Raw genomic sequence first — 20,000 nt, forward strand, 5'->3', positions numbered from 1 at the left:
CTCACATCAATGCGAGCCTTTAAGTTTCCCGGATTCACCTTCAGACAGGTTCTAACTCTGAGTGCACGAGACATGGAGGACAGAGCGCACGCGCTGACTCACACAGGGACAACATGTCTGAGAGGGGGAGGAGGAGGGGGAGGATGAAGAGGGGGAGGATGAAGAGGGTGAAGGTGATGAGGATGATGATGAGGGTGAAGATATTGAGGGTGATGATGATGATGATGATGATGAGGATGATGATGATGAGGATGATGCTGAGGATGAAGAGGGTGAGGACGAAGAGGGTGAAGATGATGAGGGGAAGGATGAAGAGGGTGAAGATGATGAGGGTGATGATGAAGAGGGTGAGGAGGAAGAGGGGAAGGATGAAGAGGAGGATGAAGAGGGTGAAGATGATGAGGGTGAGGATGAAGAGGGTGATGATGATGAGGTGAGGATGATGAGGTGAGGATGATGAGGTGAGGATGATGAGGTGAGGATGAAGAGGTGAGGATGAAGAGGTGAGGATGAAGAGGGTGAGGATGATGAGGTGAGGATGATGAGGTGAGGATGATGAGGTGAGGATGAAGAGGTGAGGATGAAGAGGGTGAGGATGATGAGGTGATGATGATGAGGGTGAGGATGATGAGGTGAGGATGATGAGGTGATGATGATGAGGGTGAGGATGATGAGGTGAGGATGAAGAGGTGAGGATGAAGAGGGTGAGGATGGTCCTTGTTTCAGCTCCTCTTCATCATCATCAGCTGGAGTATCAGGTGGACAATGAAGAAGGTTGATATGTTCATGCAGGCTGAGTCTTCTTTAGTTCTGTATACACACACACACACACACCTACACACACACACACACACACACACAGACACACACACACACACACACACACACACAGACACACACACACACACACACACACACACACACACACACACACACACACACACAGACACACACACACACACACACACACACACACACACACACACAGACACACACAGACACACACACACACACACACACACACACACACACACACACACACACACACACACACATTGGTCTGGTTTTAGTTTTCATTCTTTTCTCAGTGTTCTGTGTTCCTTGTGTTTCCCTCATTGTTGATTACTCTGATTAGTCTCACCTGTGTCTTTAGTCTCACCTGTGTCTTTAGTCTCACCTGTGTCTTCAGTCTCACCTGTGTCTTTAGTCTCACCTGTGTCTTTAGTCTCACCTGTGTCATTAGTCTCACCTGTGTCTTCAGTCTCACCTGTGTCTTCAGTCTCACCTGTGTCTTTAGTCTCACCTGTGTCTTTAGTCTCACCTGTGTCTTCAGTCTCACCTGTGTCTTTAGTCTCACCTGTGTCATTAGTCTCACCTGTGTCTTTAGTCTCACCTGTGTCATTAGTCTCACCTGTGTCTTTAGTCTCACCTGTGTCTTTAGTCTCACCTGTCTCATTAGTCTCACCTGTGTCTTCAGTCTCACCTGTCTCATTAGTCTCACCTGTGTCTTTAGTCTCACTTGTGTCTTCAGTCTCACCTGTGTCTTCAGTCTCACTTGTGTCTTCAGTCTCACCTGTGTCTTCAGTCTCACTTGTGTCTTCAGTCTCACCTGTGTCTTTAGTCTCACCTGTGTCTTCAGTCTCACCCGTCTCATTAGTCTCACCTGTGTCTTTAGTCTCACTTGTGTCTTCAGTCTCACCTGTGTCTTCAGTCTCACTTGTGTCTTCAGTCTCACCTGTGTCTTTAGTCTCACCTGTGTCATTAGTCTCACCTGTGTCTTCAGTCTCACCTGTGTCATTAGTCTCACCTGTGTCTTCAGTCTCACCTGTGTCATTAGTCTCACCTGTGTCTTCAGTCTCACCTGTGTCATCAGTCTCACCTGTGTCTTTAGTCTCACGTGTGTCTTCAGTCTCACCTGTGTCTTTAGTCTCACCTGTCTTTAGTCTCACCTGTGTCTTTAGTCTCACCTGTGTCTTCAGTCTCACCTGTGTCTTTAGTCTCACCTGTGTCTTTAGTCTCACCTGTGTCATTTGTCTCACCTGTGTCTTCAGTCTCACCTGTGTCATTAGTCTCACCTGTGTCATTAGTCTCACCTGTGTCATTTGTCTCACCTGTGTCTTCAGTCTCACCTGTGTCTTCAGTCTCACCTGTGTCATTAGTCTCGCCTGTGTCTTCAGTCTCACCTGTGTCATTAGTCTCACCTGTGTCATTCGTCTCACCTGTGTCTTCAGTCTCACCTGTGTCTTCAGTCTCACCTGTGTCATTAGTCTCGCCTGTGTCTTTAGTCTCGCCTGTGTCTTTAGTCTCACCTGTCTTTAGTCTCACCTGTGTCTTCAGTCTCACCTGTGTCATTAGTCTCACCTGTGTCTTTAGTCTCCCCTGTGTCTTCAGTCTCACCTGTGTCATTAGTCTCACCTGTGTCTTTAGTCTCGCCTGTGTCTTCAGTCTCACCTGTGTCTTTAGTCTCACCTGTCTTTAGTCTCACCTGTGTCTTCAGTCTCACGTGTGTCTTCAGTCTCACCTGTCTTTAGTCTCACCTGTGTCTTCAGTCTCACCTGTGTCTTCAGTCTCACCTGTGTCATTAGTCTCACCTGTGTCTTCAGTCTCACCTGTGTCATTAGTCTCACCTGTGTCTTCAGTCTCACCTGTGTCATTAGTCTCACCTGTGTCTTTAGTCTCGCCTGTGTCTTTAGTCTCACCTGTGTCTTCAGTCTCACCTGTGTCTTTAGTCTCACCTGTGTCTTTAGTCTCACCTGTGTCTTCAGTCTCACCTGTGTCTTTAGTCTCACCTGTGTCTGATTACCCCAGGTCTATTTAGTCTTTGTTTCCCTCTGTGTCAGTTCATTGTGGTTTGTTGAGTGTCATGTGTCGTCAGTCTGAGCCCGTCCGTTGTCTCCTCTGCTCCCTGGATCTACTTTGTGGATTTTGGACATGTTGGATTATTGTTTGAGTGAGTTTGTTTTTGCCTCTTGTTTAAATAATCAGCTCCTTTGTTTTACCTGCAATCAGGTCCTCCTCCCTGTTTTCTATTTGATCTATACTCATGAGTCCAATCTACTTCATAGGTTATTGTAAGCACTATGTCCCTGTGCCTGCAGGGGCCCCAGGCCAGCAAGGGCCCCCATGTCTGCACATTTTTCAATGACAGAGGGCCCCATATGACAGCATGCATGATCCCTGTCAAAACCCAAGTTAGTCAAAGTCAGGAAAGACAAATAAAGAGGAAACTTCTGACTGGAAGTTCAAAAGAAAAGAGAGCAAGGCATTGCTGAAGTGTCTGACTCCAGCGTTGGACAAAGTGCCCACAGCAGGAACTATGATCTCTAACATAAAGTAGATGAACACCGGGCCCCTGTACCTGTTCACCTTGGGCCCCATCACACTGTGTCTGCGTAACGCTGCGATGCTCCGCCTACGAACACGAGTTGGCTGTGACATTTAAGTGTTACTTATTTCTGCAACATTGGAATATGGCAGTGACAGAGGAAATTAACGTAACTGCAGGAAGCATGATGGTGGCCAATCACAGGGCTCGTGGTGGGCCAGTCACAGGGCTCGTGATGGGCCAATCACAGGGCTCGTGATGGGCCAATCACAGGGCTCGTGATGGGCCAATCACAGGGCTCGTGATGGGCCAGTCACAGGGCTCGTGATGGGCCAGTCACAGGGCTCGTGATGGGTAAGTCACAGGGCTCGTAGTGGCCAATCACAGGGCTCGTGATGGGCCAGTCACAGGGCTCGTGATGGGTAAGTCACAGGGCTCGTGATGGGCCAGTCACAAGGCTCGTGATGGGTAAGTCACAGGGCTCGTAGTGGCCAATCACAGGGCTCGTGATGGGTAAGTCACAGGGCTCGTAGTGGCCAATCACAGGGCTCGTGATGGGCCAGTCACAGGGCTCGTGATGGGCCAGTCACAGGGCTCGTGATGGGTAAGTCACAGGGCTCGTGATGGGCCAATCACAGGGCTCGTGATGGGCCAATCACAGGGCTCGTGATGGGCCAGTCACAGGGCTCGTGATGGGCCAGTCACAGGGCTCGTGATGGGCCAGTCACAGGGCTCGTGATGGGCCAGTCACAAGGCTCGTGATGGGTAAGTCACAGGGCTCGTAGTGGCCAATCACAGGGCTCGTGATGGGTAAGTCACAGGGCTCGTAGTGGCCAATCACAGGGCTCGTGATGGGCCAGTCACAGGGCTCGTGATGGGCCAGTCACAGGGCTCGTGATGGGTAAGTCACAGGGCTCGTAGTGGCCAATCACAGGGCTTGTTGTGGCCAATCACAGGGCTCGTGGTGGCCAGTCACAGAGCTCGTGGTGGCCAATCTCAGGGCTTGCGATGGGCCAATCACAGGGCTCGTGATGGGTAAGTCACAGGGCTCGTAGTGGCCAATCACAGGGCTTGTTGTGGCCAGTCACAGGGCTCGTGGTGGCCAGTCACAGGGCTCGTGATGGGCCAATCACAGGGCTCGTGATGGGCCAATCACAGGGCTCGTGGTGGCCAGTCACAGGGCTCGTGGTGGCCAGTCACAGGGCTCGTGGTGGCCAATCACAGGGCTCGTGATGGGCCAATCACAGGGCTCGTGATGGGCCAATCACAGGGCTCGTGGTGGCCAGTCACAGGGCTCGTGGTGGCCAGTCACAGGGCTCGTGGTGGCCAGTCACAGGACTTGTGGTGGCCAATCACAGGACTTGTGGTGGCCAATCACAGGACTTGTGGTGGCCAATCACAGGGCTCTAGATGGGCGTTGTTTCGACGCATCATTAAATTTCTCATACAAAGGTGGAGGGCTATACGTGTAACTGCCCTGTGATTGGTTTGTATTGTGTGTACTGTGTTGGGACGTGAATGGCTGCAGAAAACCTCTGGATTTTGAAACTGAACTCTTTTTGCATGTTAAACTTGTTTTGTGTTTCCTCTTTGAAGAAGAGAATTTGAGTCCAACTCGACAGGACATTTACTTTTGGTTTTGCTTTTTGTACACACATCATTAGTGTTGAAGGTTTTGATGCTAAGAAAGACATTAAATAGTGTTTAAACCAACACCAGCTCTTTGTGTGAGTCCTTTAAGGTGCATGCTCTTTGAGGACCCAGACAGTTACTATCTATCCAACCAGGTCAGGACCACAGATGCTACATCAGCAATAATTGCAGTTTAATCAGCTTAATAGTAACTGTAACACTTTCAGCTGCCGTGGTGTACTGAACAAACGAGCAGCAATTTATGCAGAGCAGAAACTGGTGATAGATTATTTCAGAGCTTTGCATACACGACAAGCATGGCATAGCATAGACCTGCACAGAGCCAACACAGCACTTTGTATTTTCATACAGTAAACAGTTTTGCTCTATTTAGTGTTGGCATCCTTTCATACTGCGGCGCAGTTACCACCAACTCACAGCAGACAGATTTTACTTTGTTCCAGTGATCGTGAGTAAAAACTGTGTTTGCAATGAACTGAGCCAAATGAATGCACAGTGACTCATTGTAGTACATGCAAAGGTCTGAGGCCGAGAGTGCTCCCTGCACAGAAAGTGCCTTTAATGGACACAGACCCTATAAGAACTCAGAAACCTCTTGGCCAATCAGATTACTTGAGCGGGACAAGCTGGTGTCTATTTATAGTTAATTGACTCTTCCACTCCAAAAAGATGGCAATCAAGACTTTCTGCTTGACACAAAGGTTTGGTTAGTTTGTTGAATATTTGTCCTTTTTTTTTTCTCACTCCTCATCTGCACTGCTGACCTCAGAGTCAGCCTCCAGTTGGACACTTTAATGCATATTGATAGTCACCTTACTGAGCACTGGTCACTTTAATGATAATCACTCTAATCATGTCTGGTTTCATCCTACTGTTGTGTTATGCTACATCTGTAATGGTTGACATGATCACCCTAACTAGGTCAAGTTTCACTCTATTGTCTTTGACACTTAATGCTAATCACTGCTCCTCAATAGTTGGGTACTTTAATGATAATCACCCTAATCACTCCTGGTTTCACCTTATTGTTTTGGACACTTAATGCTAATCACTGCTCCTTTATGTTGCTGAGCACTTTAATGGCACAGTCTGCATCCCTGCATTGACTGTTTAATGACTGTACTCACACCTCTGGCACTACCTCAAACACCTCTGTACATGCACATGGAACTAGTTTCTAGAAGGTCAGCACTTTGTTTCTAAGGCTCTTTAACTGTTTACAGGTCTCTTTTAATCAGCACATGTTTTTCTCTCCTTCACAGGTTATGTACATTATACTATATAAGTTTAAGTCTAATTGCTAATGCTAACTGCACAGGTTTAACCTGTAATTATGTTTACTCTTAGTCACATAGGGGCTGCTAAATCTTGTTTTGGGGGATTATTGTATACAAAGGGGGGGGGGACAGCGGGTGTGTATTGTAACGTAATGTCTTGTGTCCTGCCTGTCTGTATACTGCTACTGGATGCCTTGAATTTCCCTCGGGATCAATAAAGTATCTATCTATCTATCTATCTATCTATCTATCTATCTATCTATCTATCTATCTATCTATCTATCTATCTATCTATCTATCTATCTATCTATCTATCTATCTATCTATCTATCTATCTATCATGTTGAAGGGAGCGATAAATGGAGACAGTGATCTTCTGATAGCGAAGATGTGAGATGTTCCTCACATGACCCCCTCAGATTCATCACGTGAGCTGCTCTCAAGTTTGTCTACAAATCAACTGCTTGCTCTTTTCATTGGTTCTGGGTCTCAGATGTTTCCAGGGAGCTCAATGGGTCCTTGAGATGTTTCCAGATGGTTTCTCAAGAATTCACAGCACCATCATCTGTTCAGCTGAACTTTAAATCTTCTCTCTGTTGGTCTTACTGGAACCTCTGACGGTTTCTTCTGCTGTGTAGTGTCCTAGCATGCCTCTTTAAATGTTGGAATGATTAGTTGTTTTATGAGTTAGTGCTTTGACAAAAACTTTTGTTTACTGTATTACTGGCAATGCACTCACCAAACAGAAACATAAAAAAGAAGTTACAGTACCAGCTTCAGATGTGTCTCTGTTCCATGTCAGTGTGATTGCACATTGTTGGCTTTTTGATTGGTAAACCACATGTGTGTCCCTTTAGGGGGCGCTGGAGTCCCCCATGTGTTCCTGCAGGGGGCGCTGGAGTCCCCCGTATGTTCCGTGTCCCTGCAGGGGGCGCTGGAGTCCCCCGTATGTTCCGTGTCCCTGCAGGGGCGCTGGAGTCCCCCGTGTGTCCCTGCAGGGGGCGCTGGAGTCCCCCGTGTGTCCCTGCAGGGGACGCTGGAGTCCCTGTGTGTTCCTGCAGGGGGCGCTGGAGTCCCATGGATGGCGGTCTCCGTGCTGGAAATGCTGTCTCAGGCTAACTTTGAGTCAAGCTAACGACAGGCTGAGAGCTGAGGCGGGTTTTAAGCCTCCTGACGAACCGTTACACGGCGCCCACCTGTCAATCAGCTCGGCTACACGCCTTATTGTATATTTGAGTAATTGAGCCTCGGACAGCTCTGAGCAGATTAAACCTCTGATTGTAACGATAGCAGTAATAGCTACAGTAATGCAGAGGCTGGTTGCTCTGATTGGTGGGAAGTTTGAGCACGTCATCTGCAGTGCAGTTACCGCCGACTCTCAGCTGGCAGTGGTTCTTCACTCTCACTGCGAGTGGCTCTAGCGTTTGTGAACGTCGTCCCGGCTATGCTACTCGCTCTGCAGCACTTTGTGGTGAGCATTTAACCTGATGCGTGTGCTTTGTGAGTAAGACTTAAGACACACCACATGATCCTGTTTCAACACGAGGCCGTGCGTCGCCCCGTCCTGGTGTTTCTGTGTCTCCGTGCAGCCTGCTGTCTGTCTTTGTTGGCAGCTGAAGGTTAAGTGACGGCTCCTTTCTCTGAGCTAAACTTGAAACAGAATCACACAACACTCGACTTCTCCAAGGTCACCCCTCCTTTCTGCCCGTTGACCTCTGACCCCCCGTTGGTGAGAAGTGAACTTGAATGTGGAGGAGGTGAAAATAAACTCCTCATTAGTGCAACAAGGTAGCATGAGAACATCCGGCCTGTGTATCCACCAGCTGCGACCTTCGGGCTCTGCTTGGATTAATAATCCTGTCGTGTTTAATCGTGTGTGTTTCTCTCTCTGCAGGTCGTGGTGCTGTTCTGTCTGTGGAGAACCGACGTCAGCAGAGCTTATGTTTTTCAGGCCAGTGGGCCATCAGAGGGAGGAGACAGCCCCCACTCTCATGTTAAAGGTGAGAAAAGCCTCCGTCCGTCCCAGGACAGAAAGGAAAATCTGCTGCAAAGTCGTCAATGGGAAGACGATGGAGATGCAGCACAGCGTCTTTGACGTAGCTTGAGCTCCATGTGCTCACAGTCAGACATGCATGCACACAGCACTACCACTTCTCCTCTGGTTCTCCCTCTGGTGCCAGCAGACCCACTCTGTCTCATTCACGCTGACGCTGAAGCGTAATGGAGGCGTCTGTCTGATTTAGGAACATCTCAAGCAAAGTTTAGCCAATGAATGAACATCTGTCTGAATGAGTCCCTCTTCCCCCTCCAGACGTCTCCGAGTGGGTCAGCTCAGCGGGGTCCTGTAAGGGCCGCTGCTTTGAGCTGGAGGAGGCCAAACCTCCAGGATGCAGGTGTGACAATCTGTGTAAAACCTACTACAGCTGCTGCTCCGACTTCGACAAGCTCTGCCTGAAAACAGGTCAGTGTGACGTCACCGATCCTCCGTCTCTGCTTCTTGTCTGGAACACTTCTGACCGGGGTGCATTCAGCTTTCACTATCCACTTCACCTTAACCTTTAGTGAAAGGTGTTAGGAGACTTTATAAAGGACTTAGTGAAAGGTGTTAGACTTCATAAAGGACTTAGTGAAAGGTGTTAGACTTCATAAAGGACTTAGTGAAAGGTGTTAGGAGACTTCATAAAGGACTTAGTGAAAGGTGTTAGACTTCATAAAGGACTTAGTGAAAGGTGTTAGACTTCATAAAGGACTTAGTGAAAGGTGTTAGGAGACTTCATAAAGGACTTAGTGAAAGGTGTCAGACTTCATAAAGGACTTAGTGAAAGGTGTTAGACTTCATAAAGGACTTAGTGAAAGGTGTTAGACTTCATAAAGGACTTAGTGAAAGGTGTTAGACTTCATAAAGGACTTAGTGAAAGGTGTTAGACTTCATAAAGGACTTAGGAAAGGTGTTAGACTTCATAAAGGACTTAGTGAAAGGTGTTAGGAGACTTCATAAAGGACTTAGTGAAAGGTGTTAGGAGACTTCATAAAGGACTTAGTGAAAGGTGTTAGACTTCATAAAGGACTTAGTGAAAGGTGTTAGACTTCATAAAGGACTTAGTGAAAGGTGTTAGGAGACTTCATAAAGGACTTAGTGAAAGGTGTCAGACTTCATAAAGGACTTAATGAAAGGTGTTAGACTTCATAAAGGACTTAGTGAAAGGTGTTAGACTTCATAAAGGACTTAATGAAAGGTGTTAGACTTCATAAAGGACTTAATGAAAGGTGTTAGACTTCATAAAGGACTTAATGAAAGGTGTTAGACTTCATAAAGGACTTAGTGAAAGGTGTTAGGAGACTTCATAAAGGACTTAGTGAAAGGTGTCAGACTTCATAAAGGACTTAATGAAAGGTGTTAGACTTCATAAAGGACTTAGTGAAAGGTGTTAGACTTCATAAAGGACTTAGTGAAAGGTGTTAGACTTCATAAAGGACTTAGTGAAAGGTGTTAGACTTCATAAAGGACTTAGTGAAAGGTGTTAGACTTCATAAAGGACTTAGTGAAAGGTGTTAGACTTCATAAAGGACTTAGTGAAAGGTGTTAGACTTCATAAAGGACTTAGTGAAAGGTGTTAGACTTCATAAAGGACTTAGTGAAAGGTGTTAGACTTCATAAAGGACTTAGTGAAAGGTGTTAGACTTCATAAAGGACTTAGTGAAAGGTGTTAGGAGACTTCATAAAGGACTTAGTGAAAGGTGTTAGACTTCATAAAGGACTTAGTGAAAGGTGTTAGACTTCATAAAGGACTTAGTGAAAGGTGCTAGACTTCATAAAGGACTTAGTGAAAGGTGTTAGACTTCATAAAGGACTTAGTGAAAGGTGTTAGACTTCATAAAGGACTTAGTGAAAGGTGTTAGACTTCATAAAGGACTTAGTGAAAGGTGTTAGACTTCATAAAGGACTTAGTGAAAGGTGTTAGGAGACTTCATAAAGGACTTAGTGAAAGGTGTTAGACTTCATAAAGGACTTAGTGAAAGGTGTTAGACTTCATAAAGGACTTAGTGAAAGGTGTTAGGAGACTTCATAAAGGACTTAGTGAAAGGTGCTAGACTTCATAAAGGACTTAGTGAAAGGTGTTAGACTTCATAAAGGACTTAATGAAAGGTGTTAGACTTCATAAAGGACTTAGTGAAAGGTGTTAGACTTCATAAAGGACTTAGTGAAAGGTGTTAGACTTCATAAAGGACTTAGTGAAAGGTGTTAGACTTCATAAAGGACTTAGTGAAAGGTGTTAGACTTCATAAAGGACTTAGTGAAAGGTGTTAGGAGACTTCATAAAGGACTCAGTGAAAGGTGTTAGGAGACTTCATAAAGGTCTTAGTGAAAGGTGTTAGACTTCATAAAGGACTTAGTGAAAGGTGTTAGACTTCATAAAGGACTCAGTGAAAGGTGTTAGACTTCATAAAGGACTTAGTGAAAGGTGTTAGGAGACTTCATAAAGGTCTTAGTGAAAGGTGTTAGACTTCATAAAGGACTTAATGAAAGGTGTTAGACTTCATAAAGGACTTAGTGAAAGGTGTTAGACTTCATAAAGGACTCAGTGAAAGGTGTTAGACTTCATAAAGGACTTAGTGAAAGGTGTTAGACTTCATAAAGGACTTAGTGAAAGGTGTTAGACTTCATAAAGGACTTAGTGAAAGGTGTTAGACTTCATAAAGGACTTAGTGAAAGGAGACTTCATAAAGGACTTAGTGAAAGGTGTTAGACTTCATAAAGGACTTAGTGAAAGGTGTTAGACTTCATAAAGGACTTAGTGAAAGGTGTTAGACTTCATAAAGGACTTAGTGAAAGGTGTTAGACTTCATAAAGGACTTAGTGAAAGGTGTTAGACTTCATAAAGGACTTAGTGAAAGGTGTTAGACTTCATAAAGGACTTAGTGAAAGGTGTTAGACTTCATAAAGGACTTAGTGAAAGGTGTTAGACTTCATAAAGGACTTAGTGAAAGGTGTTAGACTTCATAAAGGACTTAGTGAAAGGTGTTAGACTTCATAAAGGACTTAGTGAAAGGTGTTAGACTTCATAAAGGTCTTAGTGAAAGGTGTTAGACTTCATAAAGGACTTAATGAAAGGTGTTAGACTACATAAAGGACTTAGTGAAAGGTGTTAGACTTCATAAAGGACTTAGTGAAAGGTGTTAGACTTCATAAAGGACTTAATGAAAGGTGTTAGACTTCATAAAGGACTTAATGAAAGGTGTTAGACTTCATAAAGGACTTAGTGAAAGGAGACTTCATAAAGGACTTAGTGAAAGGTGTTAGACTTCATAAAGGACTTAGTGAAAGGTGTTAGACTTCATAAAGGTCTTAGTGAAAGGTGTTAGACTTCATAAAGGACTTAATGAAAGGTGTTAGACTACATAAAGGACTTAGTGAAAGGTGTTAGACTTCATAAAGGACTTAGTGAAAGGTGTTAGACTTCATAAAGGACTTAGTGAAAGGTGTTAGACTTCATAAAGGACTTAATGAAAGGTGTTAGACTTCATAAAGGACTTAGTGAAAGGTGTTAGGAGACTTCATAAAGGACTTAATGAAAGGTGTTAGACTTCATAAAGGACTTAGTGAAAGGTGTTAGACTTCATAAAGGACTTAGTGAAAGGAGACTTCATAAAGGACTTAGTGAAAGGTGTTAGACTTCATAAAGGACTTAGTGAAAGGTGTTAGACTTCATAAAGGACTTAGTGAAAGGTGTTAGACTTCATAAAGGACTTAGTGAAAGGTGTTAGACTTCATAAAGGACTTAGTGAAAGGTGTTAGACTTCATAAAGGACTTAGTGAAAGGTGTTAGGAGACTTCATAAAGGACTTAGTGAAAGGTGTTAGACTTCATAAAGGACTTAGTGAAAGGTCTTAGACTTCATAAAGGACTTAGTGAAAGGTGTTAGACTTCATAAAGGACTTAGTGAAAGGTGTTAGACTTCATAAAGGACTTAATGAAAGGTGTTAGACTACATAAAGGACTTAGTGAAAGGTGTTAGACTTCATAAAGGACTTAGTGAAAGGTGTTAGACTACATAAAGGACTTAGTGAAAGGTCTTAGACTTCATAAAGGACTTAGTGAAAGGTGTTAGACTTCATAAAGGACTTAATGAAAGGTGTTAGACTTCATAAAGGACTTAGTGAAAGGTGTTAGACTTCATAAAGGACTTAGTGAAAGGTGTTAGACTTCATAAAGGACTTAGTGAAAGGTGTTAGACTTCATAAAGGACTTAGTGAAAGGTGTTAGACTTCATAAAGGACTTAATGAAAGGTGTTAGACTTCATAAAGGACTTAGTGAAAGGTGTTAGACTTCATAAAGGACTTAGTGAAAGGTGTTAGACTTCATAAAGGACTTAGTGAAAGGTGTTAGGAGACTTCATAAAGGACTTAGTGAAAGGTGTTAGACTTCATAAAGGACTTAATGAAAGGTGTTAGACTTCATAAAGGACTTAGTGAAAGGTGTTAGACTTCATAAAGGACTTAATGAAAGGTGTTAGACTTCATAAAGGACTTAGTGAAAGGTGTTAGACTTCATAAAGGACTTAGTGAAAGGTGTTAGACTTCATAAAGGACTTAGTGAAAGGTGTTAGACTTCATAAAGGACTTAGTGAAAGGTGTTAGACTTCATAAAGGACTTAGTGAAAGGTGTTAGACTTCATAAAGGACTTAGTGAAAGGTGTTAGACTTCATAAAGGACTTAGTGAAAGGTGTTAGACTTCATAAAGGACTTAGTGAAAGGTGTTAGACTTCATAAAGGACTTAGTGAAAGGTGTTAGGAGACTTCATAAAGGACTTAGTGAAAGGTGTTAGGAGACTTCATAAAGGACTTAGTGAAAGGTGTTAGACTTCATAAAGGACTTAGTGAAAGGTGTTAGGAGACTTCATAAAGGTCTTAGTGAAAGGTGTTAGACTTCATAAAGGACTTAGTGAAAGGTGTTAGACTTCATAAAGGACTTAGTGAAAGGTGTTAGGAGACTTCATAAAGGACTTAGTGAAAGGTGTTAGACTTCATAAAGGACTTAGTGAAAGGTGTTAGACTTCATAAAGGACTTAGTGAAAGGTGTTAGACTTCATAAAGGACTTAGTGAAAGGTGTTAGACTTCATAAAGGACTTAGTGAAAGGTGTTAGACTTCATAAAGGACTTAGTGAAAGGTGTTAGACTTCATAAAGGACTTAGTGAAAGGTGTTAGACTTCATAAAGGACTTAGTGAAAGGTGCTAGACTTCATAAAGGACTTAGTGAAAGGTGTTAGACTTCATAAAGGACTTAGTGAAAGGTGTTAGACTTCATAAAGGACTTAGTGAAAGGTGTTAGACTTCATAAAGGACTTAGTGAAAGGTGTTAGACTTCATAAAGGACTTAGTGAAAGGTGTTAGGAGACTTCATAAAGGACTTAGTGAAAGGTGTTAGACTTCATAAAGGACTTAGTGAAAGGTGTTAGACTTCATAAAGGACTTAGTGAAAGGTGTTAGACTTCATAAAGGACTTAGTGAAAGGTGCTAGACTTCATAAAGGACTTAGTGAAAGGTGTTAGACTTCATAAAGGACTTAGTGAAAGGTGTTAGACTTCATAAAGGACTTAATGAAAGGTGTTAGACTTCATAAAGGACTTAGTGAAAGGTGTTAGACTTCATAAAGGACTTAGTGAAAGGTGTTAGACTTCATAAAGGACTTAGTGTAGTAAACTGTAGTTTACAGAAGTCGTTGTAGGAAACACGTTTGTGTTCTTATCTTGTTTTGTGCACGTCTTGGACTCGTGCTACACTCAGTGATATCAAGCTGTGTTTTCTGTTGTGTTTGAATATTGACTCCCACCAAAGTGTGTAATTCTGCCCAGATGTCCTCCAGCAGGTCAAGTGCTTAGAAAGCTGGATGTAGTCCACATGATCAGTGCTGTGTGGACAGAAGGCAGCTGCCAAACACTTTCTCATGTGATGCTGGTTAAGACGCTGGCTGAGTGAGAGTCAAACTGCATCTTGAACACATTAAGCAAACAAGGCTGGGACGTTTTCCAAAACCAAACAATATGATGAATGTTGCTCCAGTTTTCCATCTGAGCTACTGCTGCGTGTCGCTAACGAGCTCTGCTCTGCTGTAATGGGCTAATTTGTAACAGACCGTCGGGGCCTGAGCTGTAATTAGTCCCCGCTCAGCGTGTTCACTTCACCAGGTCGTCGGCTTCATTGTTAGGATTTGAAAGAGTGGCGTAATTAAGAAATGGATCATGAGCTCTGGTGCTTCCTGTGTCTCAGCGGGGGGCTTCGAATGCATGCCGGATCGCTGCGGGGAGGAGAGGAACGATGAGCACGCCTGTCACTGCTCGGAGGACTGTCTGGAGAGGGGCGACTGCTGCTCCAACTTCAAGTCCGTCTGCAAAGGTACTCACAGCAGGAGACACGTTACGCAACAGTGAGCGGGTGAGAGTGATTGTGCACACAGCAGGTAACCACTCTGTGCTCATGTTTCCATGTGAGGTGAGACGTCGTGGGTGCAGGGCGGCTGTGAGGAGATCAAGAGTCCTGAATGCCCCGCAGGGTGAGTCTGACGTCAAACCATTAAAGAGCGGAGAGAGAGCGCCGTTAAAAACATGCTGAGATGACGTCTCTGCTTTTATGATGTTGGAGGGCTCCTCTTACATGAGGCCCAGCACATCCTGTCTCGCTGCATGTGATGGTGACTTTGTTCTTCTTGTCCTCCTCGCTCTGCTCAGCTTCATCCGTCCTCCGCTCATCATGCTGTCTGTGGACGGCTTCAGAGCGTCCTACCTGAAGAAGGCCAACTCTGTCATCCCCAACATTCACAAGCTCAGTGCGTCTCCTCCTTCTCCCTGCTCATCTGTTTCACTCCATTCTTTGACCCAAGCGTGGTGTTGCTGTGTGGCGTTTAGGAGAATAAGAGTGAACCTTTGTGTCCTCTCAGGGACGTGTGGGACGTCGGCGCCGTACATGAGACCCGTCTACCCGTCAAAGACTTTCCCGAACCTTTACACGCTGGCCACGGTGAGTGAACCCCGTGCAGCCGGAGGGCCGTGATGCAGGACAGCCAACACGTCCTGTTTGCTTACAGCCAGGTTGTGTCTCCCTGCAGGGCCTGTACCCAGAGTCCCATGGCATTGTGGGTAACACCATGCACGACCCGGTGTTCAACGCCACCTTCAGCCTGCGTACCAGAGAGAAGCTGAACCATCGCTGGTGGGGCGGGCAGCCTGTGAGTACGCTCTGAAGTGGTTGGGTTGGGTCGGGGCGGCGTGGACGTTGTTGCCTCACTTCCTCTTCTGTGTGTTTTGACAGATCTGGATCACGGCGCAGGAACAAGGAGTGAAAGCAGGCACATTCTTCTGGCCTTGGTACTTAACGTTAGCACTGCGTCACACGCCTCAGACTCCTCAGGACGTCCTGCGTCCAGCCGCTTCTTTAATGAGTCAGACACTAAATCACACCACGACGTCCACGATATGTTTCTGTAATGCAGGCCGAGAGCGTCGACGTCCACGATATGTTTCTGTAATGCAGGCCGAGAGCGTCGACGTCCACGATATGTTTCTGTAATGCAGGCCGAGAGCGTCGACGTCCACGATATGTTTCTGTAATGCAGGCCGAGAGCGTCGACGTCCACGATATGTTTCTGTAATGCAGACCGAGAGCGTCGACGTCCACGATATGTTTCTGTAATGCAGGCCGAGAGCGTCGACGTCCACGATATGTTTCTGTAATGCAGGCCGAGAGCGTCGACGTCCACGACTCTGATTTGTGTTTCTGTGGCATCAAAAGTTTGACTTGAATCCTGAAGTTTAAATTGTGCTCCAGCTGACGACTCGATGTGAGAGGTGAACAAGGCTGAAGCACAGAGACGAGGACAGACGTGACAGAGACAGGTTCACTCAGCAGCAACACAAAGCAGGGACACGATGAGACCAAACGCTCCGTTAGTCAAAGCTGCTTTTAACTGGTCGGATTCAACTGGTTTTTAGTCCCAGTGAGTGAACCAGCAGGAATATAAATCCTCCTTTGTTTTCACCAGCACAGACAGATGAATATCAGTGACTGCGTGGTCACGAGGACTCGTCACGTCCTTCAGACTGACCACACACACACACACACACACACACAGAACAATACCCTCTCACACACACTCAGAAACAACAGGGCCCATTGAGGAGTCACAGAGGCAGAAACAGACGTCGATGACTCATCGAGCTTCAGGTATCAAAGTGTTCAGATGTTTTTAACTCCTTCGTCGTCCAATCTTTTGCTCTTCCCGTCGTCAGGGTGATTCCACTGGAGAGGAGGATTTTGACCATCCTGCGCTGGCTGCAGCTGCCCGATGATGAGAGGTTTGTCACCTGATCATCTGCCCGTGTGTCCTCAGCAGCAGGGATTAAAAATCGATAAAGAGTTGAAACGACAGAATGACTGGCAGAGATAAAGACCCAGTCACGCTGCGTGCTGACACAGGAGCTGGGCACTCGGGGGTTAAAGTGAGTCGGGTCAGTGAAGGGCTCACGAGCTGATCCAGCAGTGTCAGTGTCACGTTCCGGGTAGGAAACAGGAGAGGGAGGACCCAATTGCAGAAAAAACTTAAATTATTTATTTTAACAAAAAGGGCAAAAACGCAAAAACCAAGACTTACTTAAATAACAGAAATCCAAAAATCCACGAGGAAAAAACACAGTGAGCAGGGACAAGAACCACAGACCACGACAACCAACATCAGACAGGACACCGACAAGAAACTGAGGAAACACTGAGACTAAACAGACCTGAGGTAATCAGACACAGATGAGACCAACGAGACAGGTGAGGAACATCAGGGTCATCAGACAGGAGGGAAACACAAGGAACACAGAACACAAGACCAGAACACTGAGGACCAGGACAAAGTCAAACCCAACACTGACAAGACCTAAAACCAGATATTACAAAATAAAACAGGAAACACTAAACACCAAACTAAGAACCTGAAAACACGAGTAACAGGAAAACAATCCTACAGACAACACAGAAGGACACAAGGATACAAGGACACAAGGACACAAGGACACAAGGACACAAGGACACAGGGACACAGGGAAACACACTCAGGACTAAAGTCAAGCACACGAGGAATCATACATACACAGAACAGGAGGGAAAGAATGAAAACTAAAACAAGATGAAATACAGAACAAAAGCAAACCATGACAGTCAGTGTGAGTTCAGCTGACCTCTGTCTCACCTGAGCCGCCTCTCTCCAGGCCCTATGTCTACGCCGTCCACTCGGAGCAGCCTGACACCTTCGGACACCGCCTGGGCCCGCTCAGCAGTGAGGTGAGTGTGACAGGAAGTGCTTCTCTTGTTGGCTTTATTCCCTCTGATAATAATCTGATCTCGGCCTCTCAGCTGGATAATCCTCTGAGGGAGATCGATAACATCATCGGCCAGCTGATGAACGGCCTGAAGCAGATGAACCTGCACCGCTGCATCAACGTCATCATCGTAGGAGATCATGGTACGGACCAACCTCCCCCAACCACGTGATTAATAACTTATATATAGATCAATAATGATGCAACTAAGAACACATCTTTTGTTGCATGTTTGAAATTCCTTTATTTCAAAGCTAAATTGTCAGGCTTTTATTTTGAAGGTTTGTCCTGTCTTAAACTCAGTGTACTTTACTTATTTTGAAATACAGTAAGGCCCTTCCTGTAAAGTGAAGGTTAGGACAGGAAGTTAAGCCCAGAAACAGGAAGTGGTTATAGATCCCAAAGTGAGGTCAAACAGCTCAAAGGGGCGGAACCAAAGGTCAGTGTGTGATGTCATCAGGTGAACATAAAGGTCAGTGTGTGATGTCATCACTCTGACCTTTGGACCACTATCTACAGGGAGACTGAAGGGACAAACTAAAATGAGTTGTTCATGCTGGGGCTCCTGATGAGAACAATAATAACACGTGGACAGGAAGTGATGCGTCAAAGAGACAGCTGTGTGCCTGTTACATACAGACCTTTCATTAACCAGCTGGTGGTAGGAAAACAAATAAAAAGAGTGGATCATGAAACGGCTGAGACAAGAGGAACTCTGGGAGTTCTTAGTTTCACCTCCGGCTGTCCTCTCTCGTCTTCAGGCATGGAGGAGGCTCACTGTGATTGGACAGAGTTTCTCAGCAGCTACCCGCTCAACATTGAAGAGATCAACCTGGTCCCGGGCTCGGTGGGCAGAATACGACCCCGCGACCCCAAATCGACCACATGTGAGAGAAGAGCGTCTCGCTTTGGTTCTCCGGTGTTTAAAGGAAACTGGTTTAATCAGACTCTTTTGTTTTCCAGATGACCCAAAGGTCGTGGTAGCAAACCTCACTGTGAGTACGACACAATCCAAACGCCGTCTGCCTTTAGTCCGTCCAGACAGAGCGAGGTCATTCAACCCTGCGTTTGCTGTTTTCAGTGTAAAATGCCGACTCAGCACTTCAAGCCGTACCTGAAGCAGCATTTACCCAAGAGGCTTCACTACGCCAACAACCGCAGGATCGAGGACGTCCAGCTGCTGATGGAGAGGAAGTGGCACATAGCCAGGTGAACCGAGACGCACCCCTTCACCTTCTCATATGAACAACAATCAGCTAGCATAACGTTGGTGTTAAACAGAGAACTGAGATCTTTGTCATCAGAACTGTTTCCATCGTGGATCACGTTTCACTGTTTCATGTTTTTGGTTTTTTTCTCAAATATTTTTATTGATTCTTTTCTTTGGGATGGGCACAGGACACACAAAAATACTCCAGATGCGTAACAATACAATCCCACAAGTGCATCAACATGAACATTGGAGCATAATCATAAAATAACAAACCAAAGTGCATCAAAGGGCCGGACCCCTTCGCTGGAAACAACCCATTCACTCACATCCATTCACATCACAACGACAAGGAGGACAAGACAGACAGAGGACAGAACATATAAACAAGTGGAATAGTGCAATACAATACTGAAGACGGAGAGCGGGAGAGGAAGAGAGAGAGAGAAAGGAAGGAGAGCGGGAGAGGATGAGAGAGAGAGAAAGGAAGGAGAGAGGGAGAGGATGAGAGAGAGAGAAAGGAAGGAGAGAGGGAGAGGATGAGAGAGAGAGAAAGGAAGGAGAGAGGGAGAGGATGAGAGAGAGAGAAAGGAAGGAGAGAGGGAGAGGATAAGAGAGAGAGAAAGGAAGGAGAGAGGGAGAGGATGAGAGAGAGAGAAAGGAAGGAGAGAGGGAGAGGATGAGAGAGAGAGAAAGGAAGGAGAGAGGGAGAGGATGAGAGAGAGAGAAAGGAAGGAGAGAGAGAAAGGAAGGAGAGAGGGAACTAAACAAGCTCAGAAGTTCATTGTTTTTCAGCTTCAATGTGTAAGGTATCTAAAGGCTGCCAGGTGTTTTGAAAGGCCTGCAGAGAGCCGTTCTAATCTTCTCCAGTCTAACACAATGTAAAACCTCCTGGATCCATCTGTGGTGTGTCGGTGGGGACGAGTGCGTCCATTTGAGTAAAATGAGCCTCCTCGCCAGCAAGGTAGCAAAAGCAACAACGTGTTGCGAGTACCCCAATGTACCAAAGATCACACGCCAACATTCAGACCAGACAAGACCAAAACATGTGCATGTGATCAGCTGGTGCAAGTTTACATGGAGTCAGCTTAGCCAGCCTCGCATTACTGAAGTGACTCCTGTGCAAGACCTTGCATTGTAGAAGTTTATGGCTAGCGCAGATCGAGGATGT

At 45.4% G+C, this 20,000-nt stretch overlaps 1 protein-coding gene across 1 annotated transcript in view; it reads left to right on the forward strand.

Annotated features, from left to right (window-relative positions):
* LOC306839914 (autotaxin-like) overlaps positions 1-20,000 on the forward strand; it is a 39,581-nt gene that overhangs the window by 599 nt on the left and 18,982 nt on the right. The window contains exons 2-15 of the mRNA XM_079368861.1: positions 8,150-8,255; positions 8,567-8,716; positions 14,528-14,653; positions 14,750-14,810; positions 14,986-15,083; positions 15,195-15,274; positions 15,363-15,482; positions 15,566-15,621; positions 16,543-16,608; positions 17,509-17,581; positions 17,654-17,762; positions 18,381-18,506; positions 18,583-18,614; positions 18,701-18,828. Of these exons, the coding sequence (XP_079224987.1) occupies positions 8,150-8,255; positions 8,567-8,716; positions 14,528-14,653; positions 14,750-14,810; positions 14,986-15,083; positions 15,195-15,274; positions 15,363-15,482; positions 15,566-15,621; positions 16,543-16,608; positions 17,509-17,581; positions 17,654-17,762; positions 18,381-18,506; positions 18,583-18,614; positions 18,701-18,828 (1,331 nt within the window). The remainder of the gene's footprint in view (positions 1-8,149; positions 8,256-8,566; positions 8,717-14,527; positions 14,654-14,749; positions 14,811-14,985; positions 15,084-15,194; positions 15,275-15,362; positions 15,483-15,565; positions 15,622-16,542; positions 16,609-17,508; positions 17,582-17,653; positions 17,763-18,380; positions 18,507-18,582; positions 18,615-18,700; positions 18,829-20,000) is intronic.

Source organism: Symphodus melops (assembly GCF_947650265.1).
Source record: "Symphodus melops genome assembly, chromosome: 18".
Lineage (NCBI taxonomy): Eukaryota > Metazoa > Chordata > Actinopteri > Labriformes > Labridae > Symphodus > Symphodus melops.